At 38.2% G+C, this 15,256-nt stretch overlaps 1 protein-coding gene across 1 annotated transcript in view; it reads left to right on the top strand.

The window, feature by feature from the left end:
* Cplane1 (ciliogenesis and planar polarity effector 1) overlaps window positions 1-15,256 on the top strand; it is a 98,523-nt gene that overhangs the window by 38,618 nt on the left and 44,649 nt on the right. The window contains exons 23-29 of the mRNA XM_042690597.1: window positions 419-557; window positions 3,887-3,996; window positions 4,142-4,300; window positions 5,268-5,376; window positions 6,393-6,696; window positions 10,841-11,783; window positions 14,449-14,600. Coding sequence (XP_042546531.1) covers window positions 419-557; window positions 3,887-3,996; window positions 4,142-4,300; window positions 5,268-5,376; window positions 6,393-6,696; window positions 10,841-11,783; window positions 14,449-14,600 — 1,916 coding nt within the window. The remainder of the gene's footprint in view (window positions 1-418; window positions 558-3,886; window positions 3,997-4,141; window positions 4,301-5,267; window positions 5,377-6,392; window positions 6,697-10,840; window positions 11,784-14,448; window positions 14,601-15,256) is intronic.

The following is a 15,256-nucleotide window of genomic DNA, read 5'->3' as shown; positions in this document are numbered from 1 at the left end:
CACTTGAGGTATATATTCACTTCTAGCTTTTTGCTGGGTAATCAGAGATAGGAGTCTTGGGGGATTTCTCTGCCCTAGCTGGCTTTGAACTTCATTCCTCAGATCTCAGCCTTTAAGGAGGCTGAGATTATAGACATTTGTCACCAGCCCCTAGCTCCTCTTATCTCTTTTGAGATATAATCTAGTGAATTGGTTGAATTTGATTTGTGAGGTAAGTTCCTGAAAGTACAGCTTACTTTCGCAGATATTTTCCTTACATAGCAGAGGAAAAATGTGTTTTCCATTTGTGGTTCATCTTAACTTTCTTATTCTTTCATAGTTGTCTTTAAAAATATTTCACTAATATGTAACCCCTCTGTACAGTATTTTCACAATAAAAACAATTTCACTAATAATTCTGTCGTTCTTTCACTTTCAGATTCGAGTGAAAGGGTCCCTTCCTTCAATGAGCTCTTTCCCGGAGTCCTTACTTAACTACTGTAAAGGAGGCGTAGCATTCTATACACCTGGAGCATCTGGAGACCACAAGCTTGATGAGGTTTCCATTAGAACAATAGGTTTGTTAGAAATAAACTATTGGCCTAGAAATTAGCCTAAACACAAAAAAATTATATGTTGTTTTTCATTTTATTGTGGAAAGTTTCTAAGTAATTGAGAATCTTGGTTCAAAGCTAGCCCAGACAGAAAAGTCCATAAGACTATTATCTCCTGTTAACCAACAAATAGCTGGAAGTGCAGGTGTGGCTGAAGTAATTGAGCACCAATTTTGAGTGAAAAATGATCATGAAGAATACTTTGCCCTAAGTTCAAGCCCCAAGGTACATTTTATTCAGAACCATGATCCTCAGATCTCAGCTTCCTGATTAGCTAAGATTACAGGTTTGAACCACTGGCACCCAGCTTATAACACCCTCTTACATCACCTCTCTGTGTCTGTCTCTTTTTCTCTCTCCATTTGTCTCTCTGTCTCTCTCTGTCTCTCTCTCTCTCTCTGCCTCTTTCTCTCCCTCTCCCCCGTCTCTCTCTCTGTCCATCTCTGTCTCTCTCCCTCTCTCCCTCCTATCTCTTCTTCCTTCCCTTCTTTCTTTCCTTCCTATAGGCTTAAATTCAGAGCCTCTTCTTCTCACTTGTTTTTCTTACTCATAGCTGATGTCCTCTACTTGAACCACACCTCCAGTCTGGCATTTGTCTGGTTAATTGGAGACAGAGTCCAACAGACTTTTCTGCCCATGTTGGCTTTGAATCTTAGTTCGTCAGGTCCTGGTGTCCCAACTTGCTGAATAGTCACAGACACCCATCTTGCTAATTTCTGTTGTATTCATTTTTCAAAAATGATTGAAACCTACTGGACTGATTTTAGGATCTACTATTTTATAATAGATTATAATCTACAGTTTGGGTAACACAAAAAATAAGCAATGCCATTTAGCTACTCAGTAGCTTCTTAGATCTTAAGAGTGTTGCTGTACTTTGCCTTATTGACTCCTGACCTTAGTTCTGTCCCAGTATGCCTGAAAAATATGAAATAGTAAAGTACATCCACTAATGAAGGAACCTTCTCAAAAGAATGGGCCGTTGGGGGCTGGGAAAGTAGCTCAGTGGTAGAGCACTTGCCTTGCATGCATGAAGCCCTGGGTTCGATTCCTCAGCACCACATAAGCAAAAAGAAAAAAGCCGAAGTGGCGCTGTGGCTTAAGTGGTAGAGCACTAGCCTTGAGATGAAGAGCTGAGGGACAGTGCCCAGGCCCAGAGTTCAGGCCCCACGACCGGACCCCCCCCAAAAAAAAAAAAAGAATGGGCTGTGCTTTGCTGGTAGAACCTATCAGAGTCTACTGCGTAGGCTCAGGGTATAGTACAAAAATGCCCATGGATGCCCTTGATAGTCTCCAAGGGGTATATACCCCCTGCTCTCCCTTTTTGGGATGATAGGATTTGTAGAAAATCTGTTTTATCATCAGTTTCCATAACATCAAATAGTATTTTCTGTCTTTGTAATAATTAGTTTAAAGTATATTAAATAGCTTTCTTTTAAAAAAATGAAAATACTAACCACTACTACAAAGGTCAGTTTGCTATAAAAACTGGGCTCATTTAAGAATTAAGGCTTGGGGCTGGGAAGATGGCTCAGTGGTAGAGCGCTTGCCTTGCATGCATGAGGCCCTGGGTTCGATTCCTCAGCACCACATAAGCAAAATGAAAAAAGCCGGAAGTGGCGCTGTGACTCAAATGGTAGAGCTCTAGCCTTGAGCTGAAGAGCTGAGGGACAGTGCCCAGGCCCAGAGTTCAGGCCCCACAACCGGACCCAAAAAAAAAAAAAAGAAGAAGGTTTAGGACTGGGAATATGCCTTAGTGGTAGAGTGCTTGCGTAGCATCTATGAAACCCTGGCTTCAATTCCTCACTATTACATAAACAGAAAAAGCCAGAAGTGGTGCTATGGCTCAAGTGGTAGAGTGCTAGCCTTGAGCAAGTGAAGCTCAAGGGCAGTACCAAGCTCTGAGTTCAAGCCCCAAGACTGGCAAAAAAAAAAAAAAAGGCTTAAATGAATGACTTAAATCTTAGGGGATTGCTTTTTTCCTCTACATAAAAAAGCCCTGTTAACCATGCAAGAGTGGAGAAAATATATTTAATTGATCAGTTATAATAAGGAAAATTAAATTTAAGATGAACAGAACAGTTGAAACATGTTTGGCTAGCCCATGTAAGCCTGTGTATTATTGGGGTTAAAACATGATGCTCCAAGCCAGGCGCTGGTGGCTTATGCCTGTAATCCTAGCTACTCAGGAGGCTGAGATCTGAGGATTGCGGTTCAAAGCCAGCCCGGGCAGGAGAGACCATGAGACTCCGATCTCCAATAAACCACCAGAAAACCGGAAGTGGCGCTGTAGCTCAAGTGGTAGAGCGCTCGCCTTGAGCTGAAGAGCTGAGGGACAGCGCCCAGGCCCAGAGGCCCAGAGTTCAAGCCCTACGGCCGACCCAAAAAAAAAACCCAAAAAACATGATGCTCCATTTAATGGAATACTGTGTTGATGATAAAAACAGTATGTTTCTATCACCACTTTAAGACAATATATAAGATGTATTAGGTTAAAGAAAGGTTAGTTGTAAAGTGACATATATGGTATGAGTTTATATCTTCTGTGTATTCACCTCCTCCCTCCCCCATTGCTGGAAATTGAGCCCATGATCTTACATGTGCTAAGCACGCACCACACCATTGAGCCCGTATGTGCATTTAATAAAATATCCATGCTGATTATTGTTAGTATTAAAATTTTAAACATAAATGCATAGCAGTAAGTGTTTTTCAGGGCTGGAGTTGTAGCATAGCATTTGCCTAACATGCACAAGACCCTGAGTCCTATTCCCAGCAGCAAGAACATAAATGAGTGATTTTCTGAATCAAATATACAATATATAGCTAGGTGTTTTAGCTTTGAAATAAATCTATAAAATAATATGAAGTTGGGGGGGAGGATGGGAAGGGATAGGAAGGGGAAACAAAGGAGGAAGCTACAATGCTTGATAAGAAATGTACTCATTATCTTCCCAATTTAATTGTAACCCCTCTGTACAGTATTTTCACAATAAAAATTTTTTTAAAAAAAGATAATATGAAATTATAACGATGCTAGAGTAAGTTACTTACTGAATAAATATTTTTATGCAACTGCTATGCATGAAATATTCTGGAATATGCTTTTAAGATTCTGGAAGGATTTTTACAATTTCAATATATATGATGAGTATATGTTTCAAGGTGTTTATAATGAGAACAGGAGTATGTCTTGTGTAAAAAAAGATAATTATTTTGAAAGAAACCCAGCAGAGGTACAGATGTTGTGACATTAACTTATATAAACTTTCCTGTTTGCATTCCTGCTTTAGGTTGCTTCAGAGAACTTTGTGCTTTGTGCTGGATGCTGCATATCCGTGATAAGTTATCCCACAGTTGCAGGCAGTATCAGAAAGCAAGGGAAAAGGTGAAAGGAGAGAAGGTATGTACCAGTGCAAAAATAGGAAAAGTGGGGAATTAGTATATATTAGCACATTTTACTGTTTAGTAGCAAAATTTGCTTTTGAACTGGTCTGGTCTGTCTATCTGAACTGAAAAAGCAGTGACTCTTTTCAATTCCCACGTAGGACATCGAAATGGAGTTTGATTCTTGTATGGTCGAGCATTGTCTCAATGCTGTGGAATGGGCTTATAGAATGCTACCTTTTTCTCGTTTTTTTAATGTTGAAGAACTTGTTCAAGACATAATATTGAGCCTTATTGGAGAACTGCCACCAATCAGACAGGTAATGTGATTATAGGTAAAGGTAAATGAAACCTTAGTCAGAAATTTTTACTTTTATTTTTATTTTAATTAAGAATGATGTTGATTTTCTATGTCTGACTTATTTTACTTTGTACAATTTTTTCCAGATTCAGAAAGAGAAATATTGTACAATCTCATTTCAGTGTAAAACCTAAACAAAATGAAATTCACAGAAGCAGCCATAGAATAGTGGTAGAAATGTGATTAAAGTCTTTTGTTTTTAAAATGAATAAGAGGTGGTGTGCTGGTGAATGCTTATAATCTCAGACTGGTTTGCCTATAATCTCCAATTTGAGGCTAGCCTGAGCTACACAGCAAGACTCTGATTCAAATATGTATGTTATGTGTATATACATATATATGTGTGTGTCTATATACCTATATCTATATTTTACATACATACATAAAAACACACGTATGTGTATATATGAATAAATTGTAAGGAACTAGTGTACAGCATGGTAATTGTAAGTAATGATACTATATTGTTTATCTGAAATTTGATAAGGGAGGAAATTTCAAGTGTCCTCACCACTCTAAAACACAGTAATAACTGTAGGATGATAATTTGATAAACAAATTACCACAAATTATCAATGTTTATCAAAATCATTCTAATCATTATATATCAAATCATATTAATCATCATATATCTCGACGATATACAATTTTTATATATCAAGTATTTTGAAATTAAGAAAATAGAAAAAGAAATACCCAGACTCATTATCAAAGAGAAGCTTTTGTCAACATCAAAAGATTAGGAGTGATATTGATCAAGATGGATTATACTCATGAATTGACATGTTGAATTAGAACTCCTCTGTACAACTACTTAAAGAAAATAAGTAAATACTCATTTTATGTTTTGAATTAAATTGTCTAAGGAATGAAAAGGAATAAAAAGGAATATTGCTTAAAATACTTAAAACATTTTTTTTCTGAAGGTAGCAGAGATTTTCGACAAAGCATTTCCCAATCCTGAAGACATCAGAGTTCCTTTAAGAGAAAAGTATCACTCTCTTCAACAGAGACTCAGACACTGTGTAGTGAAAGGTATTTGTCATTTCTCAAGTACCACATAGACACATTGCTGAAGATGCTTGTCTTGATTTGAAAGCTTTTATTTTCCACTACTTATATATCTGCATTTCTGCCTTTCCCTAGAGATAGCAGTGTGAGAAAGTTGGATGCATTGCAGAACTATCTGCTATTTTAGAGCCACACAGGACTGAATGAAGGCCATGGCTCTGAAAATCAGTAACTGTAACTTTAGGCAAGGTGCTCAGAACTAAGCCTTATTTTCATCTTTGTAAAATGGTTAGATTATTGTCTTCCTTATAAATATATGTTGAGAGAAAATTAAGATGAGAGATACAAAAGGACCGGGTAAGTGTGTGTGGTGTTAGGCTTCTGTACTCTCAGCTACTTGGAGGCAGAAGTAGGAGGTTCACTTCTGTCCATGAGCTGGAGATCATCCTGGCAACATAGTAAAAATCTTGTCAGAAAAAGTACATTAAATTGGTGTAATGTTTTGCATCTTGTAGGAATTTTGGTTTTTTTCTCTTCATATATGGTTATTCTCCAAATTTTATAATAGGTATTCAAGATAACCTTGTGAATTTTTTGGTAGTACTGGGCTTTGAATTTATACCTTTGTGTTTTTCCAGTTTTATTTTCAAGTATGGACCTTAGCTTTACTATGAATACCACAAACCTTTAGTGTTTGTGTCTTCAGAAGGAACCAGAATGAGCTTTTTTTTTTTTAATGTCTTGAGTTGATTTTTTTTTTTTTTTGTTGGACACAGGGCTTGAACTCTGGGTCTGGACACTGTCCCTCAGCTCTTCAGCTCAAGGCTAGCACTCTACCTCTTGAGCCACAGCACCACTTCCAGTTTTCTGGTAGTTAATTGGAGACAAGAGTCTCATGGACTTTCCTGCCTGGGCTGGCTTTGAACCACGATCCCCAGATCTCAGCTTCCTGAGTAGCTAGGATTACAGGCGTGAGCCACCAGCGTCCAGCTTGAGTCGAAAATTTTTAATGAACCATATGACCTATTTTTTCTTCTTAGGTCCGCAAAGTGAGGAATTGATGTCTGTTGTCATGCACTCTGTTCGCAAAGTGAGGGTGAAAGCCCTCAAACGTGTGCAGAGAAACATAGGCTCTTTTGAGATGAACATATGGGAAGCCATTGAAGAAGGAAAGCCAGATGAGGCTCCAACTTTTGACAAGTTTTCTCTTGGGACCAGCTTGAGCAGAAGCACCCTCACAGACCTGGGCAGTGCTCTGCTGGGACACAGTGATGCAGAGACAGCAGATAACGTCTCAGAAGCTTTGTTAAGTGAAGAGAAAACCAGTACACATTTCCATCAAAGGTACAATTGAAATCTTTTTGCTTGCTTTTTTTTTTCTTTTTTCTTTTTTTGGCCGGTCGTGGACCTAAACTCTGGGCCTGGGCACTGTCCCTCAGCTCTTCAGCTCAAGGCGAGTGCTCTATCACTTGAGCCACAGCGCCACTTCTGGCTTTTTCTGTTTATGTGGTACTGAGGAATTGAACCCAGAGCCTCATGCATGCAAGGCAAGCACTCTACCACTGAGCCACCTTCCCAGCCCCAAGCATCTACTTCTTTAGGAAAAAATTTGCCCTAGTCTCAGCAACTTTTTTTTTTTTTTTACGATAGTCTTGAACTCTTGCCTGAGTACTGTCTCTGAGCTCTTTTGCTCAAGGCTAGCACTCTACCACTTGAACCACAGCACCACTTCCAATTTTTTCTGTGATTAACTAGAGATAAGAGTCTCATGGACTTTCCTGCCTGGGCTAGCTTTGAGCCGTAATCCTCAGATCTCAGCCTCCTGAGTAGCTAGGATTACAGGCATGAGCCCCAGCAACTGACCCAACTGTTATTTTTGTTAACAATATGAGAACTGTTCACAAGGATATTATGAGTGTAATATGGGACTATAGATTTAAAAATCCATTTTTGGGTGGGGACTGCAGAACTGGGCTCAATTCAGGGCCTTGTGCATGCTAAACATGTACTTTACCATTTGAGTTATACTTGCATCCCTTTTAGCATTAAGTTATGTTTCAGATGAGTTCTTTGTGCCTAGGTCGACTGCTGTCCTCCTACCCATGCCTCTTGGGTAGCTGGAATTACAAGTAGGTTTATTTATTGAGATGAGTTTTTGCTAATTTTTCCCTAGGCCAGCCTCAAACTGCAGTCCTCCTGATACTTGCCTCCTGAATAATTTGGGAATACAAATGTGACCATGTGACATAATGTATTGGATTTAAAATCCATTTTAAGCTAGGTCCTGGTGGCTTATGCCTGTAATCTTAGCTACTCAGGAGGCTGAGATCTGAGGATCATGGTTCAAAGCCAGCCTGGGCAGACAAATTTGTCAGACTCTTATTTCCAGAAGTGGAGGTGTGGCTTGAGTGATAGAGCACTGGCTTTGAGTGGAAAGAAAGCAGCAAGAACATGAGGCCTTGAGTTCAAGCCCGAGTACTGACACCAAAAACAAGACAAGTACCAGGTGCCAGTGACTCACACCTGTAATCCTAGCTACTCAGGAGGCTGAGATCTGAGGATTGTGGTTAAAAGCCACCCTGGGCAGGAATGTCTGTAAGACTCTTATCTCCAACAAACCACCAAAAAACCAGAATTGGTGCTGTGGCTCAAGGGGTGGAGTGCTCGCCTTGAGCTGAAGAGCTCAGGGACAGCACCTGGGCACAAGAGTCTAAGACCCATGACCAAAAAAAAAAACTAATTGAAATCCATTCTAACTATTGAGATACTCAGTGCTTTTTCAATCTGTAACTATAAAGTCAATTGAGAGCTAAGCCCCTATGACTCATGCCTATAACTGCAGCTATTCAAGAATGGTGATTTGAAGAGAGCCTGGGCAGAAAGGTCAGCTAGACTATCAACAAAAAGCCAAGCTGGAGGCCTAGTTGAAGTAGCAGAGCACCAGCCAAGCAAGTAAGATGAGCAAGTGCAAAGCCTTGAGTGCCAACAAATTCTAGAATTTACTGGAAAACTTCAGTTCTTTTTTTTGTTTTGTTTTGTTTTTGGTGATATTGGAGAATATATGTAGAATTCCGTGTTTGCTAGGCAAGTGTTTTACTGAGCCATATGACAGTTATTTTGTTTTCAGTTTGTTTTTCAGTTAAGAGTGTTGCACTTTTTAGCCAGGCGCCGATGGCTTACGCCTGTAATCCTAGCTACTCAGGAGACTGAGATCTGAGAATCATGGTTCAAAGCCAGCCCGGGCAAGAAAGTCTGTGAAACTCTTATCTCCAATAAACAACCAGAAAACTGGCAGTGGCGTTGTAGCTCAAGTGGTAGAGTGCTAGCCTTGAGCTGAAGAGCTAAAGGACGGTGCTCAGGCCCAGAGTTCAAGCCCCACAACCGACAGAAACAAAAAAAAAAGAATGTTGTACTTTTGCCTGAGCTAGCTACAGGTGGTGACCCTTCTGTCCTTACCTCCATAATAACTAGGAAGACATTCCAGCAGACTTGGAGGGTTTTTTGTTTGTTTGTTATATTATTATTATCTTTAAGTAGTTGTACAAAGGAGTTTCAGTTTGACATGTCAGATTATAAGTACAATGTTTCTTGACCAACCTGGTTTGTTGTGAGATAGGACATTTCTTTTTTACCTAGGCTGGCTTTAAACTTCAATTCTCCTATCTCTCCTTTCCAAGTAGCAAATATTACCTATGTGTACCACTACTCCTGGCACTTTGTTTAGTAATCTTTAAATTTAAATACAACTTAAGCCTACCTAATATGAAAGTCTAAGATCTGAAATGCTGTAAATCCAAAATTGTTTGATTGCAAACATGACATTATAGGTAGAAAATTTCATATTGGACTTTTAGCAGGCCACAGTCAAAGTATAGACACTCAAAATATGCATAGAATTACTTTCAGCCTGTATGTACAAGGATTATGTGAAATATAAATTGATTTGTTTTGCTGTGGTGTTGGCATTGGCACTAAGAGCCTTGTGCATGATAAATAATTACTGTACCATTAAATTCACACAAGTGAATTTCATATACAGACTTGGGCCTCATCCCAAGATAGCTCCGAAAAAAATATATATGCAAATAGTCTAAAACCTCCCCAACACTGAAAATTCAAAGTACTACTGGTACCAAGCATTTCAGAAAAGAGATATTCAACTTGAAGTTTGGCATGATTGAGTTACCTCTGTTATTGTGTTACTGTGATTTAAGCTATTTGGTTATAATTTCAGTAGCTATAAGGCAGCTTATCATTCTTATGACTTAGAGACTATGTACTCAACAATAATTTTTCTTACATGAAATTACAATTCTACTGCAAACATCTGCTTGAACCGTGTATCTAGTAACATTATAAGTGGTATGCCTATTTCACAAAAATAGCTTTGCTTGAATGTCAGTATAGGAGTATCATTCAGGCTGCTTGTATGCATCTCAGGAGCAAGAGATAAGCTAACTCAGCTCACAAGCCACCTTTTCTTTTACTGAGGGAACTGAAACTCTCTGTTCTGCCTTAGGGACTATCTTGAAAAATCAACTTTTGAAAGTGATTGTGGCTGGCAGCTATAAAGTGCCTGCCCAACAGGTTTCATAGCAGTTGAAAATGTTTATTTAGAAAAGATTCCCAGCATTTGTGCACTGAGACAAAAAGGGACAGTCCTGATTGTTTCATGAAATACAAAAGTAGCCAAAAGGGGCAGCTGCAAGAGAGAAAAAAAAAGACATGCTCAATCAAGATGCATACTGGTAGCTTGTGATTTTACTGTTTTTATTCTTAAATTCTCTTATGCTAAACTAAGTATCACTATTCCACAATACTCTGAAATATGTGAAATTTATGTAATCACCTAATCTCAATTAAAAAAAAGAAAAGTGAGAGAAGGGATAGGTTTGGAGCAATGGGTGACAATGTTGTCAGACTCTTTGTATTCATAAACTGTTTTGTAGAATGGGAACTTCTTTGTACAACTACTTAAAGATAATAAAAAATTAAAAAAATTCTCTTATGCTAGAAGGCTAGTAATAGAGAGCTATTTTTTTACCTCTAGAACAAGCATTCCTTTTCTTATTGTGAAATTTTTATGAACGCATTTTAATTTCTTCTCATACAAACTTTTCCTTTGATGCTAATGTATTGTATTTTTTATTTTTTTAACCTCATAAAATGTTCCTCTTCTCAGAAATCATTTCAGTCTACCACTTCTCATATAAAAGATGAATAACTGAGGTATAAAAAGATGACTAACTTACAGTAGAGGGATTTTTTTAGTGCTATTCTTTTATTTAGCATACATTAATTGTACAAGGAGGGTGTTATTGTGACATTTTTATACACGTGTACAATGTATCCTGATCAAACTCACTCCCTCATTCTCACTTCCTTCCCTCTTCTTAAATTTTAGTGTTAATTCTAAAATTAATTTTTATTCTAAAATCAGTTATTTATTTTAACTTTTTTTGTCCTTCTTTCTTTTTTTTTTCTACAGAAATGACTCAAACTGCGTGCAATTAACATTGGTCAGTAAGTTCAGTGGTAAAAAGAAAATAGGTTTTCAGAGAGAAAACTCTAAAAAGAAAGAAGATCATGGAATGTTATCACAGAGTACACTTCCTATAATAGGTGTTTGGGAATTTGAGCGAGATGATGATGAATATATTAAATTCCTCGATTTGTTCTTGAGCTATGTTCTTGAAAGAGACCTACTCAGTTCCAAAGATCCAGGCATTCCATTTCTAACCAGTTTTTCTGGTCAGCTTAGAGAGCATGAACTTAATTCTTTACTTTTTGATGTGCATACAACATTAAAACGACGTCAAGGCAAAACCAGAAGTCAGAATGTTTTTAGAGCTGGCTCTTGCTTTGTGGTTGCTCCTGACTCATGTGAGTCTGAAAAAACATCTGAGAAAATCAATGGGCATGCCCTAAGTGCAGATAACCAGGCACCTTCATCATCAGAACTATTTCATCAAGGGAACAGACCTTTTATAGTGAAGTCTTTGAGTGAAGTTAATAAAAAGGAAGGAAAGAGTGGATTGTTTGGCTTAACTGAAAAGTCAATTTACAGACTTCAAGAGGACAATAGAGAGAAACCTCTAATTCAGAGATCATCTGACCACAATTTTTGTATTCCCAAGTTTATTAAAAGTAGAAGATACAGTTTCAAAGTAATTGAGTGTGGTGATGTTAACCCTCAGGAAGATCTTCCTCTGGCTATAAAGAGCACATTTGGCAGTATAGGAAAACTGCTAGAGTGGATGATCAGGTGGTCTGAAAGAAGACTCCTCTCTGATTCTGGTGTAGCTCAGACGCACTGTGAGTACAGTCCGGTAATACGTGTGAAGACCTCGGCAGCAGCCATCCTTACATCCTTATGGCTACTCAAACAGCCCTATTTTGCTACATATAAGGCAAAAAATAACATTCTTACGGTAATTACATCATTTGGGTCTTAGACTGGTCATTTTAAATTAAAATTGTGCTTATATTTTATCATCATATTAAAGTAATAGAAAATTAATGACTATTGATTATAGTCTATACCACTGATCTTCTTCAGTGAGTTTAACTGAACTGTTGTTGTCTTTTATAAAGAGTATGTGTAGGTCAAATTTATAATCTATATAATACCTGAAAACGTAGTAGATTCTGAATGAATAGTTGTTAAATAAATGAATAAGTGAATTAAAGAGTTGAATGTATAGGATGATTGGCTAAGAAGAAGAAGAAGAAGAGCACCTATGAGTCAGAAGTAGAAAAAAATATAAAACTGAGAAGTCTTGGGGCTGGATATGTGGCTTAGTGGTAGAGTGCTTGCCTAGCATGCTGAAGCCCTGGGTTCAATTCCTTAGTACCACATAAACAGAAAAGGCCAGAAGTGGTTCTGTGACTCGAGTGATAGAATATTAGCCTTGAGTAAAGGAAGTTCAGGGACAGTGCCCAGGCCCTGAATTCAAGCCCCAGGACTGGGAAAACAACAACAACAACAACAACAAAAACAGATGTCTTACTGTTTTTTTCTTTTGTTTTTCAGTTTGGTTTTGTGCTGGTCTTGGGATTAGAACTTGGCCTGGATACTGTCCCTGGGCTCTTTTTTGGTTCTACCACTTGAGCTACAGCTCTACTTTTGGCTTTTTGGTTGTTAATTGGAGATAAGAGTTTCATGGACTTTCCTGCCCAAGCAGGCTTCAAACCACAGTCCTAAAATCTCAGACTCCTGAATAGATAGGGTTACAGGAATGAGTCACCGACTTCTGGCCAGAAGTCTTAATACATGTCTCTTTTGTAAGGTCCCTTTAAAAGACTTCAGTAGAGAAATGAAAGGAAAGGTGTCACTGGGTGGAGTGCTGAACTCATAATCACAGCTACATGAGAGGCAGAGGCAGGAGAATCATAAGTTTGAAGTCAGTCTGAGTGGATTGTTTAATTCTGAAAAATAACTAGAGTAAGCCAGCCATGATGGCACAGGTATATAACACCAAAGTTCCAGAGGCTGAAGCAGGAAGATTGTAGGTTTCCTGAGTTTAGGGACTATGTAGCAAATTCTAGGCCAGCCCTGGATAGCCTTGTGTTAAAAAAAAGATAAAAATGAAAAACTTAGGGTAAAGTATCTCAAGGAGACTGAAGGTTTTAAGGCTTTTACAGTGTTTATGAAAAGTAAAAAAGGAATGACATGGTTTCAAGTAACATTTCAAATGCTGCTTGTATTTCTGTCTCTATAAATATATAAATCTGTCTATCTGTTTTGTCTCTCTATCTACCTACTTATCTACCTACCTACTTACCTACCTTTCTATCTCTTTCCAGTACTGGTCTTGAATCTATGGCTTGGGGCCTGCTGAGCAAGTACTCTAGCGCTTGAGCTATGCCCCCAATCCTTTTATTTCTATTTTGGCTTTGAGATAGAGACTAGGGGCTGGCTTCTGCCAGAAGTTCCTAATGATCTTCCTCCTGCATCTTCCTTCTCCTTGGTAGCCAGGATTATAAATGTGTACTACCACATCCAGCTATATTATTTCTCTTTCAAATGTCAAGTTTTAGTCAAAATGAAAGACTAGGGAGTTACCCTGTTTTTATTTATGTTTCATTACATGCATTGAGGAATCATTTTATGTATCTTCTCAGCCAAAAAAAAGTTAGAGATAACTGACAAAGATTGATGTGTATTGGTACAGGTGTTGTATTAATTCGTTAACACTTCTTTAGTCAGTGCAAAGGTCATCATTGTTTAGTGTGTATTCTATGTTGGGTGCAAAAATGTCTGGAGGAGGGCCGGGCGCTGGTGGCTCACGCCTGTAATCCTAGCTACTCAGGAGGCTGAGATCTGAGAATTGCAGTTCAAAGCCTGCCCGGGCAGGAGAGACCATGAGACTCCTATCACCAGAAAACCCGAAGTGGCGCTGTAGCTCAAGTGGTAGAGCGCTCGCCTTGAGCTGAAGAGCTGAGGGACAGCGCCCAGGCCCAGAGTTCAAGCCCCACGACCGACAAAAAAAAAAAAAAAAATGTCTGGAGGAGAGAAGGATTCTTTTATTTTGGTGATTTCATGGGTTTTCTCTTTTTATTTTGATTCTAGTTTTTTTTTTTAATCCTACAATATAATTTAATACTATGGTATGTGTTATCCTTGCAACTTGTATTTCTACAACCCAGACAAAAGAGATATAACCTTTTTATTTTTAGCTATTTTATTTATTTTTAGTATTTTAAATACTTATTAAATATCTTTATAATAGCAAAGCGTAAAATGAGTTATTTTTATTGTAAAAATAATGAAAATACATTTTGCAAGCATGGATTAGTATTTAGCAAGTCAGATTTACTTTTCTTCAGGTAATGTGAAGACTTGAACAGCAAGAAATGCAGAGTTGTAGAAATGTAGATAAATGTCTTTTTTTTTTTTTTTGTACTGGGGATCGAACCCAGGATATTGCACTTGCTAGGCAAGCGCTTTGCCACTGAGCTACATCCCAGCCCCCGAAATGAAGATAAATGAATAAAAGATTTAATCCAGAGAAGCTCTCTAGAAAGTATGATTATGTTAAAAATGTGGTAAAAGAGATTAAATGAATGCAAAATGTTATTAATGGTTTGCTTTAGGTCCTGGAAAATCATTACACGGAGTCTCAGGTGGTGGCCCCCACTGAGAGGGATAACAATCCTGATGCTGGCTCTTCAGGTGTAACTATAGCTCAAGGTGGAGGAGCTGAAGAAAGAAATGACCAGAATGAATTGTGTAAAGTTACTGTAAAGTAAGTAGGGATTTAAGGTAGGACATGAACTCTTGAAAGTTAAAGGAGATAAGCATTGCATTGAATTCAAGGAATAGGATGTGAGCCTTCTAAAATGCTATAACAATTCATTGTAAATTGTTTCTTTCCCATTGGCCTAGCTAGTGCCTTCAAAGAGAGGAGATAATCCATCTTCCAAGTTCTCTTTGTTAGTTTGTTTACAGTGTCAAAGATAGTTGAATTAATTCTTTTATCCCTTTTTACTAATAAGGCAATAGTAAGATCAGTATATCCCTAAATATTGTCTTATTCAGTTATCTGTAATGAAATACCTGATATAGCAAATTAGGAGAGGTTTATTTGGGCCTATATTTTGGAGGTCTTAATCCGATTGGATAGCTTTATTACTTGGGGCCTGTGGCAAGGTAGCCCATGATGGTAGGAGTGTGTGGTGCAACCAGGAAGCAAAAAGAAAGGGCCACTGTCTACAGTCTCCTTCAAGAAGAGATCTCCAATGACTATGGACCTTCCTCAAGGCCCCAGCTTTCAAAAGTTGCAGCACCAACCAGTAGTGCTGCCCAATTGGCCAATCCTCAAACATGGTCCTTAAATATCCAAACTCTGTCAAGTACCAAGGCAAAACCCTTATAGCATAAAGATTTCTTTGTGAGGATGGT

The sequence above is a fragment of the Dipodomys spectabilis genome, unplaced genomic scaffold (assembly GCF_019054845.1).
Source record: "Dipodomys spectabilis isolate Male_0828 unplaced genomic scaffold, ASM1905484v1 ptg000138l, whole genome shotgun sequence".
NCBI lineage: Eukaryota > Metazoa > Chordata > Mammalia > Rodentia > Heteromyidae > Dipodomys > Dipodomys spectabilis.
The sequence above is the reverse complement of the archived record's forward strand: the minus strand, read 5'-3'. Positions and strand labels throughout refer to the sequence as shown.